This window comes from Artemia sp. Qi Xiang Cuo, chromosome 12 (assembly GCF_049724085.1).
Source record: "Artemia sp. Qi Xiang Cuo chromosome 12, ASM4972408v1, whole genome shotgun sequence".
Classification (NCBI taxonomy): domain Eukaryota; kingdom Metazoa; phylum Arthropoda; class Branchiopoda; order Anostraca; family Artemiidae; genus Artemia; species Artemia sp. Qi Xiang Cuo.
Window position 1 is genome coordinate 56251929 of NC_142805.1, and position 15825 is coordinate 56267753.

A 15825-nucleotide genomic window follows, 5' to 3' on the forward strand; every position below is an offset into this window, starting at 1 on the left:
CATTAAGATTCCATGACTTTTAAGGGTTGTTTTTTGCTTTTTTCGAAAATCAGGCAAATTTTCTCAGGCTCGTAGCCTTTAATGGTTAAGACTAAGACGCGTAATTTTTTATTTGTTAGACTAAACTTGATGAAAGTTATATATTTGAAATCTGCATAAAAATCTGATTCTTTTGATATGTCTATTGTTATCATATTTCCGTTTTTTAGAGTTTCGGTTACTATTGAGCCGGGTCACTCCTTACTTACAGTTTGTTACCACGAACTGTTTGATTTTTTTGCTTCGCTACTTTAAGGTTGCTCTTACACATTATTAAGTGAACTATATTTTATCCCTACGTGGCAGCAATCATTTGAATGCAGGGTTGCCACCTGGTGACCAAAAATCACTAGATTTTAGTGATTTTCTGATTGATTTAGTTATTTTCTTCAATAAACTAGTGATTTATGTGAAAATTGTGATTTTTTATTTAGGTAATGTAAAAGATCACTAGAAATAAAGATAAATCTCTAGGGGTGATAACCCTGTTTGGATGCTACAAGAGAGGGGCAAGATCTACTCTCTTTCAGGATAATTTTTGATCATTCTATGCATTTATGTCGCGATTTAGTTGTGTTTGCAAAAACACTTTCTTTTTTATAAACATTATTGTCAGAATATGACCAAGTAGTAAAAAATATTATTATCGGAGGATGCCGAATACGACTGTCAAAGCAAAATTTGGCTCAAGCAAGGATCTAGAGAGTCCAAACCCGGGCTATTACATGGTAAGAGAAGGGATACGCTTCCCAATGTTTTCGGTCAGTCAAAGTCGCTAAAATAGTGGACTAAAGCCCCCTAATTTGCGTGTTCATTTTTTTTCTACGTAGATAAATGACGTAGCCTAAAATATACCGAAAAGAATGGACCTCAGTTAATTAAGAAAATGAAGGAGTTTTAATAGCAATTCCATTCAAATAGGTAGGTAAAAATGACCAGCCAATCGGTTAAATCTATTGACCTTCCTCCCAAAAATCTTGGCCAGTAACGCTTTTGGTTCCAAGTTTCCAACGCTAGAAATTCGACGATACAATGTAAAATAGTTTTGCTTTTCACCTAAGTAGGTTAATTGTTGGCTACACAAAATATTTATTTATTCCTTTTTTACATTATGCATGGCTAATTTTATCAGGCTTTTTTTTATTATGGGATCCTTTCTTTCTCTTCTTCCGTTCTATAGCATTTTGTGAGCTTATTCTTTTCTCTGGGTGTTTTCTCGCTTATTATGCTTTGTTTCACCACCTAATCCAGACCCTTGTAATTGTTTAGTACTGAAATTAATTTTCAGAATTTAATCTAAGATATAAACTTTTTTATGCAGAGTGGTGATTTACAGAAACTCAGTAGAAACGTTACTTTTCCAACGTCCAACTTTGTTTCAACCTATGAAACGGTCTCTAATTGTAAAAAAGTTCAGAACTATTTGTTAGAGTGCCATTGAAACCGCTTAAAGCCCATATCCTACAAGAAATTGAAGATATAACTGGAGAATATCTCATGACAAGACAGCACAAGACTTCGTTTGGATCTAAGAGCAAAATGGACATTGACAATATCTCGAGACAAACCAACTTATCTTCTCGAAGGGATGTTGGCGCGATTTTGGCCGAAATTATTGTTTGGTGCAATATAGCAGAAAACTCCACTTTGCTGTAACGCAATATTTTTTATTATTAGAAAGGACTGTAGAACCTTCTTTTTAATGAACTCTTTCTCAATTTTTTAAAACCGTTGTTTTTATGCTGTCGAAACCACTTAAAACTTGCTTCTCAATAGCGATTGAAATAGATAATTTCCCGAGTCGCAAGACACCTTAAAACTTCATTGCGGCACTTACTCTTTACGGACATTAAACATTTTTCTCAGAATGCCGGCGTTGCTCAGGAATGTATTTATACGCCAAGGACAGTTCCCTCCCAATCGTGTACTGAATCGAACACAAATTGGCAATAATTTTTGCTGGAACGTACTTTCTATTCAAATTTAGTGATTTTATGACCGAAACCCTTTGATAGAGATTGTAAGCGTAGTTGAAGGGGAAGATTAGAACTTGAATGAGTTATATGAGGAATGGTAGAAGTGACCAAGGAAATAGACCTTTGGTAATCTATCTTTCTAATGTCCATCTGTTTTATCGCTCGTAAAAGGAAGAAGAAGTCAAATGAGAAAAAGACTGAAGTATCGATTTGTACTATGAAAAATTAGAATAGCTGAATTAAAGAACTGACTTAGGCTATGTAGAGACTGGACTCTTGATTTTTTTTTTTTTTTTTGAATTTTTGAGCAGTCAGAAAGGGCTGTATTAAAATCAAAGAAGCAAAAAGTTTAAAAAGTAAAAACGAAAAAAATAATCACTGAATCCATTGTAGTGCAAAATAATGTAAAAACAAGGATATTCCAAGGCCGTATCCAGGGGGATTAGGGGGTTTGAACCCTCCCCCCCCCCGAAATGTTTGTTTGACTCGTAAAAACGTAACAAAAATGGACATATACTAATTTTGTATGCGTTTTTTGAAGTTTTTTTTGTGCAAATCGCCCACAAAAATTTTTTTTTTAGTAAAACCCCCTCCAAAAAAAAAATAATGGGTACAGCCTTGGGATCTTCATTTGGTTGAATTAATAAGGCTGTTATGGGAAAAAATGAGGAAAAGAGAATATAAGGTAATATTGGGAGTTAGAAAAAGAAAACGGCTAGACAAAGGTTGTATCTGGTTAATTCGTCGCAAAACACCCCAAACTAAGCATTTTTAAGTATTACAAAATGATGAAGATCACCCGGAGTCATTGCTGGCGCATCGAGGGCAATGAGTCGACGTTTAGTTGCTGGTCCCTTTTTACAAGGAAAACTAGTTGGCTAAGCTCGTTGCCCACTGTTGAATATTTGCTGTAAAAATTGTTTTGATTTGGTAAAGTTTTTAATTTCTGCGTATGAATTGTAGGTGGCACATAAATGCAGTTTTAATTTTTGGAAATAAAGGAAGTTAGTACCATAGAGAAAAATAGTCGGACTGCACAGTTTTTTCACTAACTTATTTAATTTCAGAGTTTACAACATTAGAACCATTTTTTCGGACGCTTGATTTATAGGAATAGTTTGTTAGTTCTTACATAAGTTCTATATAGTTAGGTCACTATAAACTTTTTTAAGGGTCCATGTTTTAAACATTTAAAATATTTGCCAAAATATTACTACCTTTTCTGTGAAAATCAGGCCTATTGCTTTCAGGAGCGTCAATTGAGGCTTTCTTTTGTGTGTTTTAATTGAAACAATTAAAAACGAACAAGATTTTAAAGAATCTCCGCCCTACATTTTGTGAATGGACGCCACTAGCTAATTGAATGCGCTAGCTCTTAAAATTTTGGAAAAGAATTGCATTATATTTTCAGCCCATAGGAACTTGAATTTTCATAAAAACCCATGCCTTTCACGAATCTTGATTTTTTAATCGACAGGTTTGACTATGATTTGATTCGGGGATAACGATTACCCAGAAATGGGTATCATGTTTTGCTCTTCACCAGGGTTTTGTTTTTGTATGATAATCCTCGAATTTTCGATGAAAATATATACACGTCGCATAAAGCTAGGTGCCAAGGCCGTACTCAGGATTTTTTTTCGGAGGGGATTTTACTCAAAAAAATTTTTGGGGGGGGGCTTACACAAAAAACTCTAAAAACGCATGCAAAATTTTTTCATATCCATTTTTGTTACGTTTTTACGAGTCAGACAAACCTTTTGGGGGGGGGAGGGTTGAAACCCCCTAACCCTCCCCCTGGATACAGCCTTGCTAGGTGTCCATAGAAAGCGACTTTTTTTGCGGACGAATTCAATAGTTTGCACCACGACAGCGAATTCGCGTGATATGCCTCACAGAACGCGAAATTTCAAATATGATTTCTAAAAGGCAGAAACAAAGGATTTGTGGATTGTCCATGGTTTTGCCTTTAAGACGTCGGAGAGATAAGCTGAAACGATCAAGAAAGTTCTGGGTGTATATTTTTTTGTTTTTAGAAGTTTATTGTATTTTGTCTTGCGAATATTTATCGTGCGAATAAAATGTAACTCGGAGTTGAAAGGTGCGAACTGCGAATTTTCGACGTACGAAGCTGAAAATATTGGCCTGACAACGACAAATTCGCCTAGCGTCAGCAAATTCGCTTTTTGTGGGCACCTAGCTTAAGGGGAAAGACGACGTCAGATGCGCAGGTACGCGAATGCACGTCTCTGTCAAGGAAAGCAATGGTTGTTTGTGACAGCTGGTCTAAAAAGCTGCGTTAAAAAGACTTTCTTGTACACTTGAGACAAAACACAATTGCGTTCGTTTAAATATATTTTAAAGTTGTCAATAAAATAGGACTTTAGCACATGGTCAAAATTTGGTTTTCTTTGAAGTTTCCACGATGACGACAGTGGCGCCAATGCACAAAAATTTATGGAACTGGAGGGAGGACATATACATTTTCCAAAATAAAGGGGGTAAATCTGTTGCTTTTCGTATAGAAAATACAGAAAAGGCATTTCAAATAAAATCCCCGCAAAAATACATTTTCAACATCAGTGCGGGGGGGGGGGGGACAAATGAATCATTGGATCAACAATGCCCCAATTGACGCCACTGGATGAAAAATCCTCATGCTCCTCCAGATAATAGCTGAATTGTCAGTGGTGTCAATTCACAAAATTTAGGCGGAGGAAGCGGCATAAAATGAATTTTTTAAATGTAGTTGATAGCATATACCCATCCCAATAGGTGGCACTGTTAATGGCGCCTTTCTTAAAAAGAAACTGAAAACCCAGTTTCCAACCCCCTTAGCAGACGTTTGTCTAATATTATCTTTTCTTGCAACGGCAAGTGGAATACTAAGGGGGTGTGTGAAGTAAACACCCCGAAATTTTTCGCAGTTCATATTATTGACTTACGAATGAAGTAAACATCCCACTCGATGCCTTTTTTTATGCTCTTTCCAAAAATAGTAATGATTTGTGTCGTAAATGAATTTTACCCCCACCCCTATATATACCAATTCAGGATATATATTTGCACTTGGGGGGGGGGGGTAAACTTTAAACGGTACTTTCCCATTATATGGACCTTTCTAAAAAGTTAAGTATGGTTAATGCTAACGAAATAAAATAGGATGAATATATAATAGTTTAGAAACAAATTTGGGCTATATATATGCACATTACGGGGGGGGGGAGGTGAAGCATAGCTTATATCAAATACGTAACCTAAACTAGGTACCTCCCCCCCTAAACCCCCAAAAACCACAGTTTAATATCGTATACGCAATACAAATCATGCTATCATTGCCTACTCTAAAGCGGTTAACACGTCAAAAACGGGTTTTATCATTGCCTACTCTACAGCGGTTAACCCTTGAGGCATATATAATGGGAAAATACCGTTTAAACTTACCTCTCATTTACATCAGAAATAAAATTTACCCCTACTTCCTCCCCTCTAATGTGCAAATATGTACCCTGAATTGGTATATATAGAGATGGGGGTAAAATTCATTTATGACAAAAATAATTATTATGTTTGGAAAGAGCATAAAAAAGGCATTGAGTGGTATGTTTACTTTATTCGTAAGTCAATAATATGAACTGCGAAAAATTTACCGACACCCCCTCCCTCAAATGAAAACTATGTACTTTTTACACAATTCGTTCGATTTTAAATCGTTAAAACTTTTCCACCGAAAAAGACCTTCAAACCTCTCGAAATAATCCTATACCTAACTTACTAGCTTAGGTTTAATCGCACCTAAACTCATTCCACCAAATAAATTATTTCAACTTGCATGTGTCACTTTTAGGGATTTCCTAAGGTGCTGACCCAATTTGAAGAATTGGTTTTTGCGTTTAGACTGCTTCCTGATTTGAAATCTCTTGGGAGTATAACCTTTTCATGTTGTCAAAATGTAAAGCTGATCAAAAATAAATCTATATCAGTTCAAAGAGTCTATCCATTTAAGGATGTTCAAAATTATTGGAACCTATCTTGTTTTAATAACAGTGACCCAGTTGACGAATGGACAAGGCAAGTCTAATCCAATGCATTGTTGAATTTTCATTTTTATCACCGCTTTGCCTTAATTTATTACACATTTGGGTAAAATTCTACTTTCGGCTATCTTTGAAAGGTGCTACTGTTATTTGAGTAGAAATTTAAGCCAAATCAATGTTTTTTTTTATTTGAGAGATGCATATGCATGTCTTTAAAACCTTATAAATCAGGATTGAGCAAAGTTGTGAAGCTGAAAACAATTTTGTTTTACTTCCTTTAAGCAGAAGATCTATTTTGCAAGGTTTCACTTTTATAACACACAGATTTTTAAAGGTCATCAAAGGTCAAGAAACTCTAGAAAGAGAAAGAGTAGAGATAGGTACTTCAAAATACCTTCCCAGGACATACTTTAGCCTGTAGACCCATCCCTGAAAATTTCATTTTCCTAACCTAACCTTTTTCCAAGATAGTCGAAGGTAGCTAAAGTAACTAACCTAACCTAACCTGTCTTTTTTCGCACCCTATGCGGGTGCCCTTCGGGCACCCGCATGGGAACAAGGGCACCATTCTGAATATTAGGGCTATATAAGACGGAGGCGTGTCTAAGAGACTAAAGTCCCCCTCGAAAATGAATTTTTTTTTTGATGTAAAAATGTGTCCTAAATACCGGACAAAAATTAAGGGTAGGCCTACTTCCTTGTTATATAGAACACACGCGAGAATTGAAGTTAGGTTAATCATAATTAAATACACCTAAGTATGATAAAAATTTAACAGTTTAGAAACAAATTTGGGCTATATATTTGCACATTAGGGGGGGGGGGAGTAAAGCATAGCATAAGGTAAATACGTAACGTAAGCAAACCTAGGTAAATTTTCGGCAGTTCATATTATTGACTTACGAATAAAGTAAACATACTACTCGATGCCTTTTTTATGCTCTTTCCAAATATTACAATCAATTTTGTCGGAAATAGATTTTACCCCCACCCCTATATATACCAATTCAGGTTATATATTTGCACATTAAGGTGGTGGGGGTAAAGTTTATTTGTGATGCAAATGAGATGTAAGTTTAAACTTTACCCCACCCCCCTAATTTGCAAATATATACCCTGAATTGGTATATATAGGGGTGGGGGTAAAATTCATTTCCGACAAAAATGATTATTATACTCGTAAAGAGTATAAAAAAAGGCATCGAGTAGTATGTTCACTTTATTCGTAAGTCAATAATATGAACTGCCGAAAATTTACCCAAATCTAACCTAACCGAAACACCGACTAAATATTTAATTAAAATATAGCTACGATGTATTTTCCCACCGAGCCAAAGCTAATTGTCTGGTATAAAGGCCATAAAAACAGGGTATTATCTCATATTCGCGATACAATTTATCGCGAGTGTTCTGTAAAGCAAGGATGTACCACAGTAAGTATTTCGTTAATTTTAAGTTTTTTATTTGTTAAACATTGAGGAGTTCATATATTTTAGCTACAAATAAAGTGAACACACCACTGGATGCCACTTTATGCTTTTCTGAATATAATAATTCGCTTATCTCGCGCATTTAATTTCAAGCCCTTTTAGGATCCTTGAAAATATAATTTCATAATTTCATGGATGAAGACTTAAAAAAAAACCTACAGTTTGACCAAACATTTTGCCAAAATGGCAAGTTTCCGTCCAAGTTTGTATTTCTTTTTTTTAATGTCTTCCAAATACAAGTAAGCCTAATTGAACTTTTTTGTAGGAATAGAGTTGCCAAATAAATAGATATGATAGACAAGTTTACCTTGAATCAATTCAGAAAGTCCTCTGAGGTAATACAAAAGGTTGAATGTGACATCTTACAGAGGGTTAGATTTACACCCCATCCCCTTAAATAGAGTGATACCAATGAATTTGGGTCGACGTTCTTGACTTCTATTTAAATCATATCATATCCAGAATTTTTTTGTTGTTTCCGCCCTTATCCAGAGCGGCCAGATGGGGCTTATTTGTGCCATTTCGGCGCCTTTTTTGAGAAATTTGAGCGTTAATCTTTTCAAATAGAAGCAATTTTTGGAGGGGGGAAATAGTTCATTCGGTGCATTTTCACTAGAAAAGTGGAGCTTTCGGGGCATTTTCACTTTTATGGAGGAGAAACTTAAAACCAAACATCTGGCAACGTTGTCCTTATTTAATTTACTGAAGTAGTTGAAAATAAGAGGTTTTGATATCTATAACGTTTTTTTTTTCGTGTTTTAAAAATATTAAATAATCTTCAAAAACCAACAAAGAGAAAAATCTAAAAAAAAAACAAAAAAAACAAACAAACGAGACTTTGGCCAGTGGAGAGAAAAGAAAAGACAAATATAAAACAACGCGGATATTTTGCCTGTATACAAACAAGGCGTCTTTAGCACGAAAGAAACACAAGAAGAACAGGGTAAAAAAAAACAATATAAAACTAAAAACCAATAAAACCACCACAAAAAAAAATGTACAATTGGCGCAAACTGATCCACATAGGGAAAAGATGCTATTATAGAGTTACTTCAGTGAGGACACAGAGTAACACCAGAGTAATTAGTTACTCTGGTGTTCTCACTGAAGTAACTATATAATAACATCTTTTCCCTACGTGGATTAGTTTGCGCCAATTGTACATTTTTTTTTTTTTTTTGTTTGGTGGTGGTTTTATTGGTTTTTATTTTTATCTTGTTTTTTTTTTTATCCTGTTCTTCTTGTGTTTCTTTCGTGCTGAAGACGCCTTGTTTGGATACAGGTGAAATATCCGCGTTGTTTTGTCTTTGTCTTTTTTCTCTCCACTGGCCACAGTCTCGTTTGTTTTTTGTTTTTTTTTTAGATTTTTCTCTTTGCTTGTTTTTTTCATGGCTGGCCAGTTCGGCTTGAGATATTTCATAAGAAATCTTCCTTTTCCGAACAATTACTTGTTTCATAATTTTCGATTTTTCTTCTTTTTTTTGCTCTCCTCTTCAATTTATGCTGTAGACCATGCTGAGTTTTTAATTGCCACAGATGAAGTGGCAATTATTACCGCTGCTTATAGCAAGACAACTCAGAACGATACATTAATTTTAAGGAGGACAATTTGGTAAAATTCTAGTTTAGAAACTTTTCAATATCTTGGAAAGAAGTTAGGTTAGGAAAATGAAACTTTCAGGGATGGGTCTACAGACTAAAGTATGTCCTGGGATAGTATTTTGATGTACCTATCTCCACTCCCTCTCTCTCTAAAGGTAAGTGATCTATGAAGACCTTTAAAAATCTTTGTATCATGAAATTGAAACCTTGCGAACCAGATCTTCTCCTTAAATGAAGCACAAGAAAACTGTTTTGAGCTTCATAACTTTGCTCAATCCTAATTTATGACGTTCCAAAGATCTGCAAATACCTTGGAAAAGTACATTGGAAATATCTTGGAAAGGGATTAGGTTATGAAAACAAAAGTTTCAGTAACAAATCGAGGGTCGAAAACATACTTTGGGAAGGTATTGCCAAGCTTCAATGGTATCTCTCTTCTGATTTCCATATCTTTGAAATTTGCCTATTGAAATTTTGACAAATCAATATTTTACCTTAATCTTCAGTTATCAGTCCTGTTTTGTCTGATTGTAGTTATGAAAATAGAATTCCTGTTATTTCCTGTTATTCCTGTTATGAAAATAGAATTCCTGTTATTCTATTTTCATAACTACAATCAGACAAAACAGGACTGATAACTGAAGATTAAGGTAAAATATTGATTTGTCAAAATTTCAATAGGCAAATTTCAAAGATATGGAAATCAGAAGAGAGATACCATTGAAGCTTGGCAATACCTTCCCAAAGTATGTTTTCGACCCTCGATTTGTTACTGAAATTTTTGTTTTCATAACCTAATCCCTTTCCAAGATAGCAAAAAGTAGTTAAACTAGAACTTTACCGAGAATTTTAACCAGCAGCCAGTGGTATCAATTGGGGGAGGGGGTAGTAACCCCTCTGAGATTTTGAAATTTTTTTTTTATATTTTCATTGAATATGGCCTTTTTTAAGAATTTGACCTGAAAAACCAAACAAAATTGCCCCGCTATAGAATTCTGAAAAATTAATTCAGCCCACCCCTCCCCCGTTTCGTTGAATTTCCGCCACTTCCATTAACACATTTACTTTACTATGCATGAAGTGAGTATCAAATACAGTTTTTTAAACCTTTTCCCACGACGAGTGTTCTTGTGTTAGAGCATTTACCCTCTTCTTGAAATTAATTAAAACTAAAACGTGGAACTTCAAGGTAAATAGTAGTGTGTTGTGTGGGGGCAAAGAACCCTGATTTATACTATAATTTTTTTTGTTTAAGCTTAGTCTTCCACGCAAAAACAGGCACCTTTTTCCGGAAAACACAGAAATTTTGTAATTTGTAAATAACTCCTAACTCGTCTTAATGAGAATTCAATTACGTAGTAAAAGTTGACGGCGCATTCTTAAAAAGTTCGTGTTTTACTGATTGCGAATATATAAAATTCATCAAGTCTAATGTTACCCATTGAAAGCTTTGAGCCTGAGAAAAATTTTTCCGATTTTGAAAAGGAGGGATTGCCCCCAAAAAGTCTGGCGATCTTAATGAAAATCCCGTCATCAAATTCAGAATATCAGAACCGTACTGTAGGAGTTTCTAGCTCCTATTCAAGTTTTTTCAACTGAAAGTAAGGAGCAACATTAAAACTTAAAACGAAAAGAAATTATTGCGTATATAAGGGGTGTTGCCCCCTCCTCAACACCTCACTCTTTATGCTAAAGTTTTTACTACTTTAAAAAAAGCGTCTTTCACGGCGGAGAGTAGGGAAGGAGAATTTCTAACATTAATTGAAAAACAGCCAGAAATAAAAGGAAAAAATAGTTTTTCAACTGAAAGTAAAGATCAACATTAAAAACCAAAACGAAAAGAAATTGTTGCGTATATAAAGGGGGATGCTCCCTCCTCAGCACTCGTTCTTTACGCTGAAGTTTGACTTCGGCGTAAAGAACAGCTGTATCAGAATCCATTAAGAAAGACTGCTCTAACATAAGTTGAATTTGAATGAGAAGTATTTACAAAGAACTTTAACACTTTAGCGTAGAGAGCTGGATCACAGCCCCTTCCATACGGAATAATTTCCGTTCCTTTGGAGTTTTAATGTTGCTGCTTACTTTCAGTTGAAAAAAATGTTTTTATTTAATTTTCATCAAGAATTAGCCTTGCTCTATTGGAGGATTCCTCTATTTTCCAAGATCATACACATTTTCATGGGCTAATACCTTTTATTGCGTAACATTAAACTAATTTTTAGTATATATATTCTCAATAAGTGCAAAAACTTTATTTGCTATTGTAAACTTGTCTTGAAAATGCCTCTGTTAAAGTTTCGGAGGGCAACTCTCTACCTTTCCATAATTTCAACTACTTTCATTTGAAAACATATTTTATATGTAACTGTATCAGACAGTTTTTATAATCTCTTTCGCAAAAGAAATTAATTTTATTTTATTCGCTGTAGAAAGTAAAACGATAGCGCATCGGATATCTGTGTGTTTGTGACGTCATTAAATTGAAGTCATGTGACGTCACGTAATTTTTTTTATAAAGTTAATTAAAGCCCTAAACAAATTTTCCCAAGTTATGACCCTAAAGAGGTTTTGACTGAAATTTGTCAATGATGTTTATTTTAGTTTGAAAATATCAAATAAAAGCAAATGCGATAGGAAGAAGTAGTGATGGAGCGACTATTTGAATCTGTAGAATTCGAGATTTTCCTGGAATCGATATTAAACTCAATAAAATTGTCACCATTCTCAAGCCAATTTAGCCCCCAATAGTTTGTTTTAAAAATAATAAATAATTTACTTAAGTTTACATTTATTGTGCGAACATACCGAGTTCCTGACTTTCCCTCATCAAAAATGAGCTCGCTCACCCCTGCCTAAATTTTGTATAGTCTTTTGTGGTTTTTCCAGTCTCTAGATTGTTTTTTACACCGGAAAATGAACAATTAACTTATTACGAACATTTTCGTTAAACGAACAAAGATCACCGAGCGAAGTACGGTCCTGCCGCAGTGCCTAGCATTTAATGCGAAGCAATTAAGAACCCGAGATTCATTTCACAGCTATCAAACGGGAATAACTTTCATTAAGATTATGATCAAGTGATTTGTGAACAAACAAATTGCGTTTTGAAGCTCCTACTTATCCTCTAGGCTTTCAACTCTCAGGGGTCTCTGGTTTCATTCAACAGACAATTTATGAAAAATATTAAGGGGAATGGGTGGGGGAAACAGTTTACTAAAGTCGTGATGTAGTTTAATGATTTTTAACACTGGAAAATGTTAAAAAGTTAATTCTTAGAAAAAATTACGTATATACAAATAGTAATTTGCAATTACTACTCGTTTAATAAGATAGATATTTAATTTCTACCCTTTATTTATCATTTTTTGTAAATACTTCCAGTATTACATCTCCAATTTTGAAGTGCTTTTGTCACTCTACCAAAAATACCCCCTACCTCCAACCAACAAGTTTGAGCCCAATTGGTCCACTTCTTTCCTGTCCCAAAAGCAAAATTTTAACTATATAAAAAACTTTATTGCATTCTGGATTGAGTCCGAGGCTTTCTGAATCTCATCTAAAGTAACTGCTATGCTCTGGAGCTATGTAAATAGATAATTAAAATAAAGCAAAATTTATAATTTAATCACAAGAATGCTCCAATCCATCCCTCCCCAATGTTTACCCCACCCCACGTCTCTCCTCTACCAAAAAAAGGTCCAGCGCGTTGTAAAAATTTAAAATAAAGCGCAATATATTGTCGAAAAGCATAGTTTTGGCAGTAAGATGGGAACTAACAACCTTCCAACCTTTCGAGAACACAGATTGCCTTCATAATTAAAATGTTTCAGAGGCAACGCTATAGTGTCGTCTATAATAAAGGTCATACGGCTCCAATGTTTTATTATTTTTTTTCCAGAGGCACTTCATAGGGAAGGGGTCGTTGCATAAACTTCGGAAGGGCCTCATTTTATTGGAAATCGAGAGTTCTAGTGCACTTTTTAAGAGTCAAAAGTGATCGGAGGGCAACTAGCCCCCCTCCCCTTTTTTCCCAAACGCATCCGACAAAAATTTTTAGATAGGTATTTTGTTAAAAATACTTCAAAATCATATAACAAAACTCCGACGTCGACACAACCCCCCAGGGCCCGGGAGCAGGCGATGTAAGTTATTCCCTGGGGGCATATATCGTTCTTATTGAAGGAATGCTCGTATAAACTTCAGAGAGTGCTGATTTGATTGGAAATTGAAAGTTGTAGTTCACTTTTTAAGAATCAAAAGAGATTGGAGGGTAACCAGCCCCCCCATCCACGCCCTTTTTCCCAAATTCATTCGATAAAAATTTTGAGATAGCCAAAAAAAAAACTAGTTCAAAGATCATATAACGAAAACTCCGGGTTCAACAGAACCCACCAGGGCCCGAGGGCAGGCTTTGTAAGTTACGCCCTGGGGGAATATATGGCTCTTTTGGAAGGTATGCTCATAAAAACTTCAGAGAGGGCTCATTTGATTGGATATTGAAAGTTCTAGTTCAATTTTTGAGAGTGAAAAGAGATTAAAGGGCAAATAGCCCGTCAGATAACAAAAACTCAGGTGTCAATACAACCCCATCAGGTCCCGGGGACAGGCGTTATAAGTTATCCCCTGGGGCATGTATGGTTCTTATGAAAGGGATGCTCGTATAGACTTCAGAGATGGTTCATTTGATTGGAAATTGAAAGTTCTAGTTCACTTTTTAAGAGGCTGAGGAGATCGGAGGGTAACCAGCCTCCCACGCCCTTTTTTTTCCAAATGCATCCGATAAAATTTTTGAGATAGCCATTTTGTTAAATATAGTTCAAAGATCATATAACAAAAATACTGGTGTCGACACAACCCCCCAGGGCCCGGGGATAGGCGTTATAGGTTGTGCCCTGGGAGCATATATGGTCCTTATGGAAGGGATGCTCATTTAAACTTCAAAGAGGGCTCATTTGATTGGAAATTGAAAGTTCTAGTTCACTTTTTAAGAGTCGAAAGAGATCGAAGGGTCACTAGCCCCTCCCTTCTCCATGCCCCTTTCCCCTCAAACCCATCTGATAAGAACTTTGATCATATAGCAAAAACTTTGGTGTCGACACAACCCCCCAGGGCCCGGGGCAGGCGTTCTAAGTTATGTCCTGAGGGCATGTATGGTTAGTATAGAAGGAATGCTCATCTAAACTTCATAGAGGGATCATTTGATTGGAATTTGAAAGTTGTAGTTCACTTTTTAAGAATCAAGAGATCAGAGGGCAACTAGCCCCCCTCCCTTTTTCCATAAACCCATCCGCTGCAAATTTTGAGATAGCCATTTTTTTGTAAAATAGTTCAAAAATCAGGCGTTCTATGTTATGCCCTGAGCGCATGTATAGTTCTTATTAAAGGGATGCTCGTATAAACTTCGAAGAGGGCTCATTTGATTGGAAATTGAAAGTTATAGTTCACTTTTTAAGAATAAAGATATCGGAGGGCAACTAGCCCTCCCACACTCTTTTTTCCCAAACCCATCCGATAAAAATTTTGAGATAGCCATTTCGGTAAAATAGTTCAAGGGTCAGATAAGAAAAACTCCTTTGTCGACGTAACCCCCCTGGGCCTGGAGGCAGGCGTTGCAAGCAATACTCTGGGTGCATATATGGTTCTTATGGAAGCGATGCTCGTAAAAACTTCGGAGAGGGTTCATTTGATTGAAAATTGAAAATTCTCGTTCACTTTTTAGGATTCAAAAGAGATAAAAGGGCAACTAGCCCCCCCTCCCTCCATCCATGCTCTATTTTCCTCAACCCCATCTGATAAGAATTTTGAGAGATTTATTTTTTGATGGTTCAAAATGGTTCAATGATCATATAACCAAAACTCCGAGGTCGACACAATCCTTCAGGGCTCGGGGTAGGCGTTGTAAGGTATGCCTGGGAGGCGTATAAAGCTGTTATGGAAGGGATGGTCGTATAAACTTCAGAGACGGTTCATTTGATTGGAAATTGAAAGTTGTAGTTCAGTTTTTAAGAGTAAAAAGAGTTCAGAAGGCAACTATCCAACCCAGGCCCCTTTTCCCCCAAATGTATCCGATACAATTTTTGAGATAGCCATTTTTAAAAATAGTTCAAAGGTCAGATAGCAAAACTTCGGTGTCACCACTTCCCCCCAGGGCCGGGGGCAGGCGTTGTAATTTATGTCCTGGGGTTCTTACGAAAGGGATGCTCGTATTAACTTCAGAGAGGGCTCATTTGATTGGAAATTAAAAGTTCTAGTTCACTTTCTCAGAGTCAAAAGAGATCGGAACAGATATTAAAACTCCGGGGTCGACACAACCCCCCAGAGCCCGGGGCAGGATTTGTAAGTTATGCCCTGGGGGCATATATTGTTCCTATAGAAGGGATGCTCGTATAAACCTCAGAGAGGGCTCATTTGACTGGAAATGAAAAGTTCTAGTTTACTTTTAAAGAGTCAAAAGAGATCGAAGGGCTAATATCCCCCCCCCATGCCCTTTTTCCCCGAACCCATCTGATACAAATTTTGAGATATACATTTTGCTAACATAGTTCAAACATCAGATAATAAAAACTCCAAGGTTGACACAAAACCATTTTTTTTTTAATTTGATATTGTTACTTTGATGGCGTGAAAACTGTTTTCATTTTGATGAACTTGGTACTTTAAGTTTTATATTCTTCTTCC

At 35.9% G+C, this 15825-nt stretch overlaps 1 protein-coding gene across 1 annotated transcript in view; it reads left to right on the plus strand.

Annotated features, from left to right (window-relative positions):
• The first annotated feature begins 5950 nt into the window (after positions 1-5950).
• Positions 5951-15825, plus strand: part of LOC148946304 (uncharacterized) — a 38598-nt gene continuing 28723 nt past the window's right edge. Inside the window, exon 1 of the mRNA XM_089097937.1 lies at positions 5951-6086. Within this exon, the coding sequence (XP_088954063.1) occupies positions 6023-6086 (64 nt within the window). The 5' untranslated portion in view covers positions 5951-6022. The remainder of the gene's footprint in view (positions 6087-15825) is intronic.